Source organism: Phycodurus eques, chromosome 7, assembly GCF_024500275.1.
Source record: "Phycodurus eques isolate BA_2022a chromosome 7, UOR_Pequ_1.1, whole genome shotgun sequence".
NCBI lineage: Eukaryota > Metazoa > Chordata > Actinopteri > Syngnathiformes > Syngnathidae > Phycodurus > Phycodurus eques.
The window spans coordinates 28,731,101-28,748,804 of record NC_084531.1 but is presented as its reverse complement, the minus strand read 5'-3'; the positions used below and the strand labels follow the sequence as shown (position 1 = coordinate 28,748,804).

The 17,704-nt window shown below is 43.1% G+C and overlaps 1 protein-coding gene across 1 annotated transcript in view; it reads left to right on the top strand.

Moving 5' to 3' along the window:
• frya (furry homolog a (Drosophila)) overlaps positions 1–17,244 on the top strand; it is a 56,440-nt gene extending 39,196 nt beyond the window's left edge. Inside the window, 15 exon segments of the mRNA XM_061681072.1 lie at positions 2,842–3,012; positions 3,549–3,716; positions 4,853–4,927; positions 5,017–5,187; positions 6,951–7,154; positions 8,686–8,826; positions 10,105–10,235; positions 11,195–11,399; positions 12,603–12,752; positions 12,829–12,927; positions 13,051–13,134; positions 14,439–14,456; positions 14,636–14,746; positions 15,450–15,637; positions 15,768–17,244. Of these exon segments, the coding sequence (XP_061537056.1) occupies positions 2,842–3,012; positions 3,549–3,716; positions 4,853–4,927; positions 5,017–5,187; positions 6,951–7,154; positions 8,686–8,826; positions 10,105–10,235; positions 11,195–11,399; positions 12,603–12,752; positions 12,829–12,927; positions 13,051–13,134; positions 14,439–14,456; positions 14,636–14,746; positions 15,450–15,637; positions 15,768–16,026 (2,175 nt within the window). The 3' untranslated portion in view covers positions 16,027–17,244.
• The last annotated feature ends 460 nt before the right edge of the window (positions 17,245–17,704 follow it).

Genomic DNA, 17,704 nt, shown 5'->3' with positions numbered 1-17,704 from the left:
TGAAAGAGAAATTCTGGAAGGAGCTAGATGATGTAGTTCTGAGCATCCCAGACAGAGAGAGAGTCGTAATTGGTGCAGATTGTAATGGACATGTTGGTGAAGGTAATAGGGGTGATGAAGAAGTGATGGGTAAGTACAGCATCCAGGAAAGGAACTTGGAGGGACAGATGGTGGTAGACTTTGCAACAAGGATGCAAATGGTTGTAGTGAACACCTTTTTCCAGAAGAGGCACGAACATAGGGTGACCTACAAGAGCGGAGGTAGAAGCACACAGGTGGATTACATCTTGTGCAGACGATGTAATCTGAAGGAGGTTACCAACTGTAAGGTAGTGGTAGGGGAGAGTGTGGCTAGACAGCATAGGATGGTGGTGTGTAAGATGACTCTGGTGGTGGGGGACAAAGGCAGAGAAGAGAACCATGTGGTGGAAGCTGAGACAGGACGAGTGTTGTGCAGCTTTTCGGGAAGAGGTGATACAGGCTCTCGGTGGACGGGAGGAGCTTCCAGAAGACTGGACCACTACAGCCAAGGTGATCAGAGAAGCAGGCATGAGAGTACTTGGTGTATCTTCTGGCAGGAAAGGAGAGAAGGAGACTTGGTGGTGGAACCTCACAGTACAGGAAACCATACAAGGAAAAAAGGTTAGCTAAGAAGAAGTGGGACACTGAGAGGACCGAGGAGAGGCGAAAGGAATACATTGAGATGCGACACAGGGCGAAGGTAGAGGTGACAAAGGCCAAACAAGAGGCATATGATGACATGTATGGCAGGTTGGACACTAAAGAAGGAGAAAAGGATCTATACAGGCTGGCCAGACGGAGGGATAGGGATGGGAAGGATGTGCAGCAGGTTAGGGTGATTAAGGATAGAGATGGATATATGTTGACTGGTGCCAGCAGTGTGCTAGCTAGATGGAAAGAATACTTCGAGGAGTTGATGAATGAGGACAATGATAGCAAGGGAGAGTGGAAGAGGCAAGTGTGGTGGACCAGGAAGTGGCAAGGGGGAAGTTAGAAAGGCATTAAAGAGAATGAAAAATTGAAAGGCAGTTGGTCCTGGTGACATTCCTGTGGAGGTATGGAAGCATCTAGGCGAGGTGGCTGTGGAGTTTTTGACCAGCTTGTTCAATAGAATTCTAGCGGATGAGAAGATGCCTGAGGAATGGAGGAAAAGCATACTGGTGCCCATTTTTAAGAACAAAGGTGATGTGCAGAGCTATGGCAACTATCGAGGAATAAAGTTGATGAGCCACACCATGAAGTTATGGGAAAGAGTAGTGGAGGCTAGACTCAGGACAGAAGTGAGTATTTGCGAGCAACAGTATGGTTTCATGCCTAGAAAGAGTACCACAGATGCATTATTTGCCTTGAGGATGTTGATGGAAAAGTACAGAGAAGGTCAGAAGGAGCTACATTGTGTCTTTGTAGATCTAGAGAAAGCCTATGACAGAGTACCCAGAGAGGAACTGTGGTACTGCATGCGGAAGTCTGGAGTGGCAGAGAAGTATGTTAGAATAATACAGGACATGTACGAGGGCGGCAGAACAGCGGTGAGGTGTTCTGTAGGTGTGACAGAAGAATTTAAGGTGGATGTGGGACTGCATCAGGGATCAGCCCTGAGCCCCTTCCTTTTTGCAGTGGTGATGGATAGGCTGACAGATGAGGTTAGACTGGAATCCCCGTGGACCATGATGTTTGCAGATTGCCTTGTGATCTGCGGTGAAAGAAGGGAGCAGCTGGAGGAACAGTTAGAAAGATGGAGGCTTGCACTGGAAAGAAGAGGAATGAAGATTAGCCGAAGTAAAACAGAATATATGTGCATGAACGAGAGGGCTGGTGGGGGAAGAATGAGGCTACAGGGAGAAGAGATAGCAAGGGTGGAGGACTTTAAATACTTGGGGTCAACCGTCCAGAGTAATGGTGAGTGTGGTCAGGAAGTGAGGAAACGGGTCCAAGCAGGTTGGAACGGGTGGAGGAAGGTGTCAGGTGTGTTATGGGACAGAAGAGCCTCTGCTCGGATGAAGGGCAAAGTTTATAAGTCCAGCCATGATGTATGGATTAGAGACAGTGGCACTGAAGAGACAACAGGAAGCAGAGCTGGAGGTGGCGGAAATGAAGATGTTGAGGTTCGCTCTCGGAGTGACCAGGTTGGATAAAATTAGAAATGAGCTCATCAGAGGGACAGCCGAGGTTCGATGTTTTGGAGACAAAGTTCGAGAGAGCAGACTTGGATGGTTTGGACACGTCCAGAGGAGAAATAGTGAATATATTGGAAGAAGGATGATGAGGATGGAGCTGCCAGGCAAGAGAGCGAGAGGAAGACCAAAGAGAAGGTTGATGGATGTCGTGAGGGAAGACATGATGGCAGTTGGTGTTCGAGAGGAGGATGCAGGAGATAAGCTTACATGGAAAAGGATGACGCGCTGTGGCGACCCCTAACGGGACAAGCCCAAAGGAAAAGAAGAAGAACTTTAATTCAGTCTAGTCCATGCCAGGATGTGGAGTGGCTCAATTATTTATTTATTTTATTTTTTTCATAACAGCTTTGATTGGAGCCAAGAATAGGAAAGTCTTAAAATGCCTGCAAGACATAGAAAAAGGAAAACAAAAAAAGAAGTGAAAAGACCGTCTAGTGTCAGTGCAGTAAATTTGTAGACACACCCGAACTATAAACAGTCCCTGCCGAGCGCTGCGGTCTGAACCGAGCTTCCCCCTGTGGCCCCTAGCCAGAACACCTCTGTCTCTAAAAATAGACCCCATGAAACCACACAACACAAACATGCCGATGATGATGATGATGATGATGATGATGATGATGACGTGTACGTGTGCCGACTCTAGACGGTCCACTGGAGGGAAGCGCTGAACATCCTCAAGCTGGTGGTTAGCCGCTCGGCCAGTTTGGTGCAGCCCTCCGGCGACCTCTCCTACGAGGACATCAGCCGAGTGTGGGAGCGCACCTCCAAGGCCTTGCCTGGGAAAACGCTGGATTTCCACTTTGACATATCTGAGGTGAAAGACCCTCTTCTTCCTCAACTACTTCATGTGATGCTTCTTTCTCCGCGCATGTGGAAAACCTGTCCCTCGCCCACCCACACCCATTATTCCAGGGCGTGGTGGGTGTTGGTTGTGTGAAATCTGTCTGAAATTCTTGGAAAAAAGGGAAACATTTTACCCCCGCCTTTTCCTTAACGTTCCCCTCGACCGAACCCCTCGAGATTAGCTTGAAAGATGAAAAGGTAAACATAATAAATAAGCGGCAGCCTGCATGAAAAAAAGAAAAAAAAGAAATGATGTGTGTGTGTGTGTGTGGGAACCGAACACAGAGCTATTTGTGCAGCGCATGAATGACAGGAAATGATGTCACATCATTGCTGCCTGTCTTTTGTGCCAACAGTGCGTGTGTGTGTTTATGTGTGTGACAACATTGAGACGCCTGGACAGACCGCTAAGCCTCAAACTACGAGAACATTCTTTGATTTACTTTCCGGAGTGCCGAGTGCACTTCCCCCCCCTCCCCTGTACTTACATGGCTGCGTTTATGTCAGACGCCCGTGATTGGTCGGCGCTACGATGACCTGCGCGCCTCCCCGGGCCGAGACGGCAGGAGCAGAAGCACGGCGGTGACGCGCAGCACCTCCTCCTCCAGCTCCTTGGGGTCTGCGTCCAACAACGTCCTGGTGCCGGTCAGCTGGAAGCGGCCTCAGTCTTCCCAGGTGATGATGCTCCAGACATTTTAGTGCACTTCATCAAACCCGTAATGTTTTACAGGTAGGTATGTGCGTAAACAAAGGTCAAGGGAGGTAGATAAACAGAGATAAAAAAAAAAAGTAGGTAGATAAAGGGAAGTGGCTTGTTAAAAGACAGGAGATGTTGTAGGTGAAGGAAGGAAGAAACGTTGGTAGATAAGGAAGTTGATGATGTTAACAGGCCTCAGTCTTCCAGGTGACAATGCTGGAATGAAGATTTTGGTTCAATTTTTCAATACCATAAAGTTTTCTAGGTTCAGGTTTGGTTACCTTTGCCAAGGATGTTGAGTTTTTTTTTCATACTTCTACGAAACTACACCATAATGTGTATTTTGATGAACTAATTTCCGTGAATGGTCATAAATGGGTGTTAGGGATGGTTTGAGGAAAAGTCCGAACATTTTAGTGCAGATTCTTTTCCCCCCCAGCATTTTTTCATTGTAAACACTTCCAGACTGCAGAAATTACCGCCACCTACAGGACACATGTGTGCAGTGGAGGCCCACGCTCGATTAAACACCAGTCTCTAAATTCATTTTTTTCAGTGGAATAACCGTGAAAAAAAATCTAATCTTTATTTGAACAAAATGTGATGTGTGTATGTAGTGTCAGAAGCCACAGTATTGAATCCCAATCTGATCCAGATTGTGTATTGAGGTGCAATGTAAATGGGTAACTTGGAGAATTATTATTTTCCTTATTTGAGCGAAATTATAATAATAAATAATATAGGTATAAGCAGGCTCTGAATCTGTTATGCCAAGCCAAATTTAATTCAGATCTGATACAGATTGCACATTATGGTCTCAATGTTAACGGTAGCACAACTCTTAGATCGACATCTGATCCTTATTTGAACAAAATTAGCTTTTTGTATGTAGGGCCAGGCGCTTCACTGTCAAACTCAGTTTACCGGGTAATCCAGATCTGATGCAGTTTGTGCTACTGATAACAATGTAAGTAGAAAAGGGATTCCTTTGTACAACTTATATCGCAGTCGTATAGCATCAATTATAATTAGTTTGAAGATGGAGACAAACACCTTGTTGCGTTGTCTTGTTTTAAACATTGATTTATTTTTGTTGTTGTTCCTCCTCCTGCAGAAGAGAACCAGAGAGAAACTTGTGCACGTTTTATCTCTGTGCGGACAGGAAGTGGGTCTCACGAAAAACCCTTCGGTAAAGCTATGACGCAACACTACCAATGATCTAATAAGTGTTAAAGATCTGGAATGGTAACGTTTGTTTCTTTTTTTTCCTGGTCGCAGGTGATCTTCTCGAGCTGCGGCGAGCTGGACCTCATGGAGCACCAGCCCAGCCTGGTGTCCTCCGAAGACGGAACACGAGAAGCTGATACGGTGGACGACACCACCTCCGAGCAGCAGTTCCGAGTCTTCCGGGACTTTGACTTCTTGGATGTGGAGCTTGAAGACGGAGAGGTGAGTTTACTGTTAATTGGATTTCCTTCCAACGCTTAGATAGACACCGCAACTTGACCTTCTTCCGTAACTGTGTGAATGCTGAACAGCATTTTTATTGTATTCCAAGTCCAAACTCTTCAGCTCATTGAGAGAAACAAATGCAACTGTTGAACACATTCCCCAATTTCCCATATTTTCACAATAAAATTCAAAACTAGTCAACTTTAAGTCTCGCAGTCAGTTTCAGTTCATCTCGTCAGCATTAAACACTCAATTCTCACTCAAGAAATTATATTCTCTAATTTATCACATTATTGTAATTTAGTCAGCAGTTGAGTAATGTTGTATTCTTTTGTTTTTGTGTGCCATCCAGGAGTTGCAGGTAAGTTTCTCTGTTGTGCTTGCCGTGTGTGCATGCCACCGCTTGTGCAGTGTGTCCAGTTCGGGATATGACTAATTCCTGTCAGCACAAGTATGCATGTTGTTGTCATTTTTAACTGACATATGATCAATGTTTTGTTCTTGTTTTTTTTCCACTGGAACATTGAAATTGTGCTTGTTAAATCACATCTTTAGTAACTATGAACAAAATAAAACTTTTAAGGCAGAATTCTGCCTTTTTTTTTTTTTTTTTTTTGGAATGATTTACTGGGAAATGAAGCATTAAGTTTAGTTATATATCCCATTTTATACACAAAAGTACTTCAATGAGCTTTATATTAATAAAAGGTAATTTGTAACATACTTTTTTTAAAGTGAAAAATCAGCAGTAGTAAATATGTTAAACCTCATACTCTATTTTTTCTCCCTGTCCATATCCCTTTTTTTTTTTTAAAAGAAATATAACAATACCTTAAAAACTAAAAACTATTTTCATAGTAATTCACCATGTATACTACAAACAATATAAGACTTTGTTCGGCTATTTTAAATCGATTGAATATGGTTCAAATTATCAACAAACTGTATTTACTGGTAGAATCTGCCAATTAAAAAGATTGTTTTTTATGTTTGTACTGTAGTTCCAAACGATACAAATTTAAATGTTAACAAATTAAAGCATCAGTGCGCAATTTCACACTGCACCACAGTGCTTCAAAATTTATGTAATTTACATTTTGAAAGCCCAATTTGGGCATGAGTTTGTAAGCTTTAAACTCGGTGCGTCCATCATCTTGCAACCTTATTAAATTGCATTGTCCCCATCAAAGAAACAAACAAGTCAACACTTCAAAGCCATGTTGTGGATAAAAAGACAGTTGCGGCTTTAAAAAAAAAAAAAATAATTCAAATAAAATCCACAAAGTTGTGCGTTGTAGGTAGGGACAAGAGGACACCAAAAAAAATCTATTTTAGGGCTACTCAAGAGTTATTTGTTATTTTAAATCCTATTTAGGAATCAGTTTTACTCTTACTACAGTTTTACAGCTTCATTTCCATTTTGTCTCAGTCTTCCAAAAGTTTACACAAGGGCATGTTTCTGTATTTTGTGCATGCATTATTTGAGAAACCCATTCAAATAAATTGCTATAGAATGCAGATTTCCACGACGTAGTGGGGATTTCCGCAACAGACGAATAGATTGGTTTCACGAACAAATGTGCGATATAGGGAGACAGTAGTAGGTGAACCGCAATATAGTGGAGGTACATCTACAGTACCTTATTTACCTTGGTTACCTTATTTACAGCCCCTGTATGGAGTCTCAGCACACTGAGGTTTGGTTAATGTTGTGGCCCGCTGGGTGTACTGTATATTACAGAGTTTTGCGTTTGTCGCAGGGGGAGACGGTGGACAACTTCAACTGGGGCGTGCGTCGACACTCTGTGGACAGCCTGGACCGGAACGACCCGCACGCCCTGGAGGAGAGCCATCTGTCCAGCGGCATGCCCAGCCTGAGCCGTGTCGCTCGTGCAGACGATTCTGACGATTCCTCAGAGGAGGATTCCCTGTCGGCCAGCCAGATACTCTCCCGCTCGCAGCTTGTAGGTTCACCTTTTCTCTTTGGTGGTACCTTGAGTTTGTTCTGCACTCCGAGTTGAAGTCTGCTTTAAAACTGACACATAACGCAAAGAGAATTGAACATTTTATATTTCAACACCAAACTGCTCAACCAAACCACATGAATTTCTCCGATTTTATGCTAACAGAAAAAAGACATGCCCCAGACAGGCTAACAGAAATTAGCATAGCTGTTGCAGTCATCAATTATAAACCTTAAAAGAACACACGGAGCAGCAACACATACAGGCAGAGCATACAACAATACTCACATGTATGTTTTATCTCTGTTCTGCTGGAACATTGACTGTCACTTAACATGAGTTGCCTCTTCTTTTCGCTCTTAATTACGTTGCATCAGTGCTGTCCGGCATGTTGTGGTCCAACGTGGTACTGCAATGAAGACGCGTAACTGTAAATCTGACCTTGCCTGTACGGACCTTTTTGGAATGTTTTCAAACAATCAGCGCTAGTGTACTTCCGGGCGACAGAAAGCGAGTGACTATCGCTGACCTGAACTGAAACGATAACAAAGCTCGTTGTGTTTGGGGTTGCGCCGCCAGATATACACCAAAAGGTTTTTAACATTTCCTTCAAAAAAATCCTCATTGAATCCACCAGAACCTGTGGGTGAAGAGGATAAATCTATTGGTTGTCATGAATAAAGTTGAGGCGGCACGGTGGACGACTGGTTAGGGCGTCAGCCTCACAGTTCTGAGGGCCGGGGTTCAATCCCCGGCCCCGCCTGTGTGGAGTTTGCGTGTTCTCCCCGTGCCTGCGTGGGTTTTCTCCGGGCACTCCGGTTTCCTCCCACATCCCAAAAACATGCAGTAATTGGAGACTCTAAATTGCCCGTAGGCATGACTGTGAGTGCGAATGGTTGTTTGTTTCTATGTGCCCTGCGATTGGCTGGCAACCGGTTCAGGGTGTACTCCGCCTCCTGCCCGATGACAGCTGGGATAGGCTCCGGCACGCCCGCGACCCGAGTGAGGAGAAGCGGCTCAGAAAATGGATGGATGGATGGATGGAATAAAGTTGACCCCTCTCATCCTCACAGTTAATTTTTTTTTTCAAAATTTTTTCCAGATTTAACATTTCTTTTTTCCATTTTTCTTTAAATTATTATTTATTTTATTATTTTTTTGGGTGGAGGGGGGAGACCAACCTTGAAACTACTTATTCGTGGTTTATTACCCACTTATTCAAGAACTTTAGGAGTTAAAAAAAACAAAAAACAATAATGCAATTATATTTTGGCTATTCGTGGTCCGGCCCGGTCCCCCACCCCCGCAAATAACGGGGGTCCGCTGTAGTTGTACACAGATGATCGCAAGAGTGTCTCGAGGCGTAGTAGATGTACAAGCATGTGTTCCCTCAGCCGCTACCTCGAACCTTCTCCATTGGTCAGCCCAACCTGCTTACATGCACTTGAGGAATGTAACACGCTCCTATTAAAAGTCTTAAGTTGAGGGCGCGTCCATTCTCAGACCATCTCCAACTTGCGTCTTTTCGCAGGCCGTCAACCTCTCCCCGACCTCGGAGATCCATAACACGGACTCTCCGTCCTTTTGTAACACCACGTCGGTGGACTCCACACCTCCGAGCAGCAAAAATCCCAGTTTCGAGGTCCAACTGCCGGAGGACTCGAAGCAGAGGGTGAATAAGGGCTTCAGGGTGTCTGAGATTCTGGGGACTAACAGCTCCTACCGCTCTTCTATTCTAGAATTTTTTACCAACTTTGCCAAATAGTCATTTCTCTGTCTGTACTTTGGTTGTTTTCTACACTTTGGGTTCAACTTAAACGCTCTTCTCTCTTACTGTCCCTCTCTTAAAAAGTGCATGTGATTTATTTTTGTTTTGTTTGTTTTTTTCCGCATGCCAGAAGGGAATGAACTCGCCAAGCCGACTTTATCGTACCGCTTCATTTAACAGTAGCAGAGATTATTCTGGGATGTGAGAAGGTTCTTTCTCTCTGTGTTCGTCCGCTCGAAAAGGCAATGTGTATACCAACTGCTTTTATGTGCGGGCGGGGATAAGCAGCAACTAAAAAGTCTTCTTTTGGCATGCGAGACCTACACAAGGGTTACACATTGCCTGCCCCCTCAATGAAAAAGAGTGTGCCGCACTGCCATGCTGGCACTTTAGGCTCAAAATCAATTGAATTGGCACGACAAATTCAAGCAAAAGAAAGACATAAACCTCAAGGAGTGTCCCTGGCAAGGTTAGTGAAACCATTTACCACCACTAAATAATGATGCTACAGCTGTGTATGTTATTGTTGTATACAGTGAACCCTCGCGATTGGCCCCAATGCAAATAGAATATAACATTTGCGTGTAAATGTTTAGAATGACCTACATTAGTCATTTGTATCAGTTAATCCTAACTCGTGTGTTATGAGAGATAATCGGGAAATGATCCAATTTGGTCTGAAAATAATGTATCTTTGTTCATCTTTCTATGCCCTCGACTTATAGTGACAGGTATTGGCATGGGGTACAATTAACTGGCTATGACTCTACTTGTTCCAGTCATAAAACTGAATAATTGCTAAATATTAAGGGCCGGATTTCACACTAAGTCAATTTGTGAGTGAAGTGAGACGAGATCATCATTAATTCAGTGTCTAAAATAATTGTTTCTATATTTCGCATACAGTACTATATGCTGTTGTCGTGACATTTTAGTGCGGTGGTTTGCTGCGAGATGTAAAATATCTTCAATAAATCCCTCCATCTTAGGGCATTACAGAGAATGCGAAGACGTGAGTTTGTCAACGAATAGTTGTTAGTTTGGTTCTTCAGCTACATTTGCAAGACGATGAGTTAGCGAAACGCGAATTAGTGTGGGTTCACTGTATTAACCTTTCACTGCATGCTGCATTGATGTGCGGATACATCCTAGAAAAAAAGTGTGTCTCCTGCTTTCTGACAGTTTTTACAAGCAGATGAAGACACAAACGAGGAGGACGTGTCACTCTCTGTCAGGGAGCTCCCTCCCGAGTTTCACTTGGACGCGGCGCACGCTATTGACAAAGAACTGGACTTCCACGGCTGCTTGCCTAGGTAGGCCCATCTGGCTCCTCCGCACACCGCCTGCTGGTTAACACTGGTGGGACGTCATGAAGTACAAATACTTGGTTACTGTACTGAAGCAGATTTTTCAGGTATCACTGTACTTGAGTATTTTTTCTTTGACCTTCTTTTTTACCTTGACTTCCAACTTTTTCGAGATACGGGACGTGCCATCTATTTTTTTTTATTTTATTTTTTTCTTGAGTTGCAAGCACAAATTTGAGTTACAAGCGCTGGCTGTGGTGGCAGAGAACTTCACAACAAGTAGCAGATAGTCAACATTCTTCAAAAACAGGCCAAGTGCTTTCTTCAAATTGTTTTTGCCACAGCCAGTTTAAGTTAACTATCAAACTAAGCAATGACAATTACATGTGTATTTAATCAAACCACATTTACTTTGTATTACGTAGGTCCGCAAGCTTAATGCTAACACACAATGCAAATAGATGGGCTAACGAAACGAGCATTGATGTTTCAATATTTATAAACCTTGAAACAACTTATATATGAACACAGGCGGTAGCAACAATGGCCCTAAGAGCATCCAACAATACTCAGTCAAATATTATTCGACAGTTGTTTTCTATGTTTTATCGTCAAACCGACATGTAGAATGTCTTTATGCATTATACAGCCCAGTGGTGGTCAAGGCATTCACACCAGGAGGAGCAGCACAATTCCCATTGAATTATCATGATGGGAAAACAGTTTAATTCATTACATTCTATTTAATTATGTTATTATTCTTTGCTTTTATCAAGTACAATACTCCCGTTGTGCCAAGCTATCACAACTGAAGGCGCGGAATCAGTACTGATACTTTTACCATCTTTTTTTTTTTTTTTTTTTTTTTACCTCAAGGAGCTGTACTTTTACTTAAGTAGAGAGTATAAGTACTTTCGTCTCCCGTGCTGGCTCTAAACCTGACGACTAAACTCTTCGCCCCTCAGTCTCGCAGAGGAGGAGCGAGACGACGGCACACTGGAGTCGTCGCCTCCGCCTTCGCCCTTCTTCTCCGCCATCCTGGCGGCGTTCCAGCCGGCGGCGTGCGACGACGCCGAGGAGGCCTGGCGCGCGCACCTCAACCAGCTGGTGTCCGACTCGGACGGCTCGTGCGCCGTCTACACCTTCCACGTCTTCTCCTGCCTCTTCCAGGTACGCCATTAAGTCAATTAAGAGCGGGTCTCATCAAAGAGAAAAGGTGAGGGGATCATTCCTCTGCTTGTTTGACTCTTGGAAAAGAGGCTTTGTGTCACAAGAGATCTGCTCGATGAACAAAGAGCCAATTAGTCATCTTCCAAGCTTCATTTAACAGATGTTGTGTAATTCACTGACCAAAGCTGACAGGCCAGCATAGTGGCGGTACCGACATACCAGTAACCATTTTTAGCATCTTAAGTGGGGTACGCACATTGCAACAATCAGGCCAAACGTGAGCATTTTCCTCTCGCTTGCGATCAGTAGTCGATTATTATTGGGCCTCTCAAAGACAGGGGTGTCCGCCCTTCGTCTTTCAAGGGCGCACACAGATATGCAGTACATACAGAAAAATCCATACAAGGGCCAGTTTGACCTTCTTCAACTTTAATTGAGTAAACACCTTAAAACCACTCCATCAAGACATTATACAGTGCTGCCTTGAGATACGAGTGACCTGTCGACATACGTGTCGTCGATCGGCTGACGTTTTTGCTCTATAGTAAGCTTAGTCTTAAAAGCAGCGTTTACTTGAGGACCATTGACTCATTCAGTGCCATTGACGGCTGTTGAATTCAAATATCCATTAACGTTTCTTTGTGGCTTTGCATATCAAGAAAAGCTCGATATAAAACCGATTTGGTAGCAGTCGTCGAAGTAGTTGTTAGGGGGATTAGGGTGTTGCAATCTCCCCAAATTATACACTGCTGTTCACACATGTCACGCCACAGGATAATCACTCGGCATAATCTTTTTTGTTGTTGTTGTTTTTCAATTAAAAGCACGCTTAACACACACCCTACCACAGGTTAATCACTCAGATCCACTGATATTCAGGCCTATGCTGACTTTGGTAAGAAAGGGGGAAATGTTCAGTTTTAGCCAGATTATCGTGATGTGTATACTCCGCTTTAGAAGCCTTTTACATGACATAGACGCAGGAAAAAATGTCGTACCACAAAATGGACAGGCAGTATGTGGACATGCGCCAAGAACAGGGTCCGGCCAACCTGTAATTGCCACAAACTGTAATTTTTTGTAAATTGATAGGTATGTATAAGTGCAAATAGTATACCATAATGACACTGTTTCCACTATCTGTTTATTATTAGACAGAATGGACAAATTGACTTTAAGATGCTATCTGTTTTTACCTTGCAGAGTATCCAGAGCAAATTTAGCTCGCTAACCTGTGACGCCGTGAGTTACCTCAACGGCAGCCTGAGAGGATTAGGAGCAAAGTTCCTGAGGTCGTCTGAAATGCTGACCACGTGCGCCGAGTGCCCCGTGTTGTTTATTGACGCCGACACAGTAAGTAGCCTGACCCGCCCGGGTAAACAGTGCATTGCACTGCAGGGAGCTGGATCACAACAACTTCTGTCCACAGATCATGTCGTACGGACTCCTGGAGAAGATGAAATTCAGTGTGCTGGAACTGCAAGAGTACCTCGATACTTACAACGGCAAAAAGGAGGCAGCTCTAACGGTAACGATGGCGAAGACAGCCAAATTTCTGCTTGCAACCCACATCCAAAGATCGACCAATCAATGGCTGCTAACTCGGGAAAAAAAAAATCCCTCATTGATAATTACGTTTTGTGATTGAAAGTGGTTGAACAACTGTAAGGCCACCTTTCCCAGAAGTCCCTGCGGCTCAGTGACCATACGTCAACCGATGGAGCAGGAGGAAAAGGTAACAAATGTTTGGTGCTTAAAAGCAACACACCGTCAATTAAAAGTCCAATTAAAATCCCTCTCGATGAACCATTTATAATGTTTGTAAACAATAGGCGCCAGTGTACTTCCGGGTGGGAGAAAAGTAAGTGGCTAACGCTGACTTCAACTGAAAACAGTGACTCCCTTCCAAGCAATTTAAGCGACTAACATCTTCTTTTCGACTCACACTTCACACATTCCATCTCAGCTCGTGGAGAAGAAGGCTAAAAGCATCATTCAAGTCATTTCTCCTGTTTTCCTAATGGCTCTGCCATGGTCAAATGCCATATAAGGGTTTGTTCACTACCGGAGTTTTTGCCACCCGGAAGTACGTGTGATGTCATGGTGAAATGTTTTCTTTTACCATGTGACTTTGCAAGTGTTGAAAGTCATTTCCATTCAAACTGACCTTTGACACTGTACCTTCTGCGTTGCGATGACTGTGACACTGTAGCTCTGTGAGTGCTTCCCCTCACTTTCTCCAACTATGCACTTTTCATGGCACACATTTTTTGCTGCACGGCTTCTTAAAGGGGACATGTTCTAGAAAAGTGACACTTAATGACTTGTGTACAAATAGTTGGATCTCTGGCGTGCTGGCCTACCTGTTAAGTGGGAAATTACACAACCAAGTGAATCTTTTGCCAGCTGCCTAATTCCCACAATGTGTCGGTAACCTCAAAAGTATTTATGTTTTGGATCCGCACGTTCAATTAACAGGTAAAATCCCCAGCGGCTTGGTGATGAAGTGCTGCTTCCAAGAATGAAAATACAGAAGATGCTTTTACGGAAGCCACCCCCTAACTCCTTAGTTGTCATCGTAACAAAAGCACTGGGAACTGTTTTAAATCTTGAAAAAATGTGCACTTGTAAGGGGGAAATTTAGGTTTTGCTAGTATTTAAAATCTAATTTTGATACCAAATAGTATTGTTTGCACTGTTTCCCAACCTTGATTGAGCCAAGGCATCTATTTTACTTTGGACCATCTGCCATCTTGTGGATTAGCATGAAATTGTTCCGCCTGTCACTATACGTCACTGGCACAGATCGATGAGCAAAGATACATTATTTGTAAATGAAAATTGGATAGCGGCTCGGGTTGGGAATCACTGTTGTATCTAACAGTATAATATGGACATTCGCTCTGCCTGTGCATGAAACCAAAAGTCTTTGTTCATACTTTTACTGTAAATACTGGAGAAACCAACTTGCACGGCCCTCCTTTGATTCTCTCTTCTTGCTCACTTATGTTTGTGTCCTGTAACATGCTCGCTTTGTAGCAAATGGACTCTCTGGCTGTAAGTTGGACCGGGCTTTTTCTCTCTATTGTCCTTTTAATTTGCCGTCTAAATTTGTTGCTTCAGGTTGGGCTTGGTTGTTTTAGTCGCACAATGTGTTAGTAAAACACAGAATAAAGTAGAACGTGAAAAGTAGTACAGTACTCCAAATAATGTGTTTGTTTTGTTTTTATTGCCAGCAACTGGAGCTGTGTCAGAGACTTTACAAACTCCACTTTCAGCTGCTACTGCTGTTTCAGTCCTACTGTAAGATGATTGACAATGTCCACGCAATAAGCTCTCTTCCCAAAGTAAGTGCAGTGGAACCTCGGGTTACGAACTTAATTCCTTCCGCGACTGTGCTTGAAACACAAGACCATCTTTCCCCACTGAAATGAATGGAAATGCCAGCCGCCAATAAAACACCCACACAAATATGTGTGATTTGGTTTTTAATAAAGCACTCTAAAAAAGAAAATCATACTGTAATACCTTGTGCGGCTGCTTCTGGTGTGTGCGCCTTGGCCACCAGGGGCAGTATAATATACAAATGCGTGTATACACGAAGATGGTCAGTAAGCTGCAGTAATAGCAGTCATTTTTCGCAGAGGATAAAGAATATATGCCTGTGAGCTTTGTTTATATTGATTGTCTATGTGTTGCGGCACCATTTGTGTTCTAATGATCCATTGCTTTAGGGTTTTAACACCGTGACTTCAATGACAGCTTCGTTCAACCCATCTATGGCATTTTGCATTGTGTTTTAACGTTAAACTAGCATACTTTTCAAAATCAAATTTTAAGGTTAACATGCGCAAGATTAGCTCCAAATGTGTGTCTTTTTGGATCATAGTTTACAGTTCAAAATGTAAACATAGGCATGAAAGTTTTATGGGGTTGAGGTCATCAAATACTCTGGTCTTTTTTTCTGGTGTGGTTTATCGTATGTCATTTTGCAACAATCATCATCCATTTGGCGTCATTTAATATTACGTCGTCTCCCTCGACCCGCAGCTAAGCAACTTGTCCCGAGAGCTGAGCGACTTGTGGAGCCACCTGAGAGCGGCCTCGCTGGAAGACGACAAACTAACGCGCGCCGAGCCTTCCGCCTTTTGCTCCTCTGAGGCGGCCGTGCAGGCCATCCTGGAAGTTCTCAAAGGCAACGGCTTCTGCTCGGCCATTCGCTACATTCGGGAGTGCAGGTGACAGTGAGAGAAAACCCCTCATTTGAAACTCTAAACCCTAATTTGAAACCCTAAATTCTAATCCTAATCCTGGTTTGGATCTAGTATCTTTTGCCCTTAATCTTGTATCTTTCTGTCTCCATTCCAGAACAACATGGCCCAACGACATCTTCGGCGGCCCCTCGGAGGACGAGGTCCAGACGCTGCTCAACATCTACTTCCGCCACCAGACGCTGGGCCGGACGGGCACGTTCGCTCTGGTGGGCTCCAAGCGGGACCTGAGCGACATCTCGGCCGAGCTGACCGAGCTCAACGGGGAGATGCGGGACATGATCGGCCATGCGCGCGGCTACCGGGCCATCGCCCCCTTCCTGCCCGACGCCGAGGTGTCGGGGTCCAGTCTCTGACCATGCATCGCCCGCCGGCTTTTGTTGCACTACTAACAGACCCAGCGTTCACACTTCAAGTGCATCCGGAAAGTGTTCCCGTTTTTATTTTCTTAAATTACAGCCTTATTCCAAAATGGGACGAAAGCCATAATGGCAGCATGAGATAATTTTGTTATTATTTTTGTTGTTGTTGCTAATTTATTACAAATAAATAATAATGACAGTTACCCTATTGACATTCACACGCAAATGTAATTTTAATTTGAAAGCCTAATCCTGTCTTGAAACCATAATCCTTGTTTTGAAACCCTTATTTGAAACACTAACTTCTGCTAATTGCTAACTTCTTTAAAATTGAAAAAAAAAATACTATATTACATTAACATGAGTGTTCACATCTTTTGCGGCATACTTTTTTCATGCACCTTGAGCAGCAGTTACATCTTAAAATCTTTCTAAATATGATGAGACCTATCTTTGGGGAGTTTCACTCATTTGTCTGAGCTGCGAATGCGTTCCGGATGCACTGTAAATAAAAATAACACACCAAAGCTTTACAATTCATCTTAAAGGGGAATTGTGCAATTTTCTTTCATAGACGTGGAAGAATTTTACTGTGCAGTAAAGAATGTATTTGAGAGGAAAACATAATAAGGGAGGATCAGTTACATAGTATTGTGTGTGTGTGTGTGTGTGTGTGTGTGTGTGTGTGTGTGTGTGTGTGTGTGTGTGTGTGTGTGTGTGTGTGTGTGTGCGTGCGTGCGTGGGAATGGGTGTGTATGTGTGGGATTTTATCTGGCGGCCATTTTAGTGGGCAATTACGGACGCCGATGAGCATCAACTGTAGTCAAACTACTTTGAAATGCTGCAGATCTACTGTATTGATGATGTGCGGGTTATGTATTACTAAATACAAATAAAAAATCTTACTGTACTTTGTACATGTGCAGCTTTTTAGAAAATTATACATTATTTATATTTAAGGAAAAGCATATTTTGGAACCTGTCACAGACGCTTGCAAATCTTAGTCTAATGTTTATGAACAAATGTACTTTGAATGAATGACTGTACATAGCCCAATTGGAGGCTTATCCGAGTCTATTTTTCTCAACTTGCTATGTGATTTGCATATCTAGTAATAGAGAAGATACATATTTTTAAAGATGTAGTAGTCAGGTGTTGTAAATAGTTTTTGCCCTTGCCATGTACTAAAATTGGCATTGTGTATAATTCTGTCTCAATAAAAAAAAAAAAAAGAAAAAAAAAAACACGTCTTTGTTAACTATTACTCATTTGCAGGATGAGTGTTCGGGGAACACTCCATTACAATCCATACTGTAGTCACGCTTTCCCATTATGACTGTGAACCCATTTGATGTATGATCGCCTCATATTATATTTGATGTATGATCGCCTCATATTATTACATATACACAACAAACTGATGGATAATTAGTTTTGGAATCAGGAGCCAGTTAAAACTGTTCAGCTATTATCGTATTTTAAAAGGGGGATTGGTAATAAAAATGCTTGCAATATTTCAACATTTTAAAAAGCGAAGACAATTTGCAATTTTGGTATTTTTAGCAAGAAACACAAACACATGATTTGCTTTTGCAAGCCACATAAAAGGATGTGGGGGACTGGACCTGTCCCTTGAGCCTTGAGTTTGACACCTATGTTGTAAATGATTGG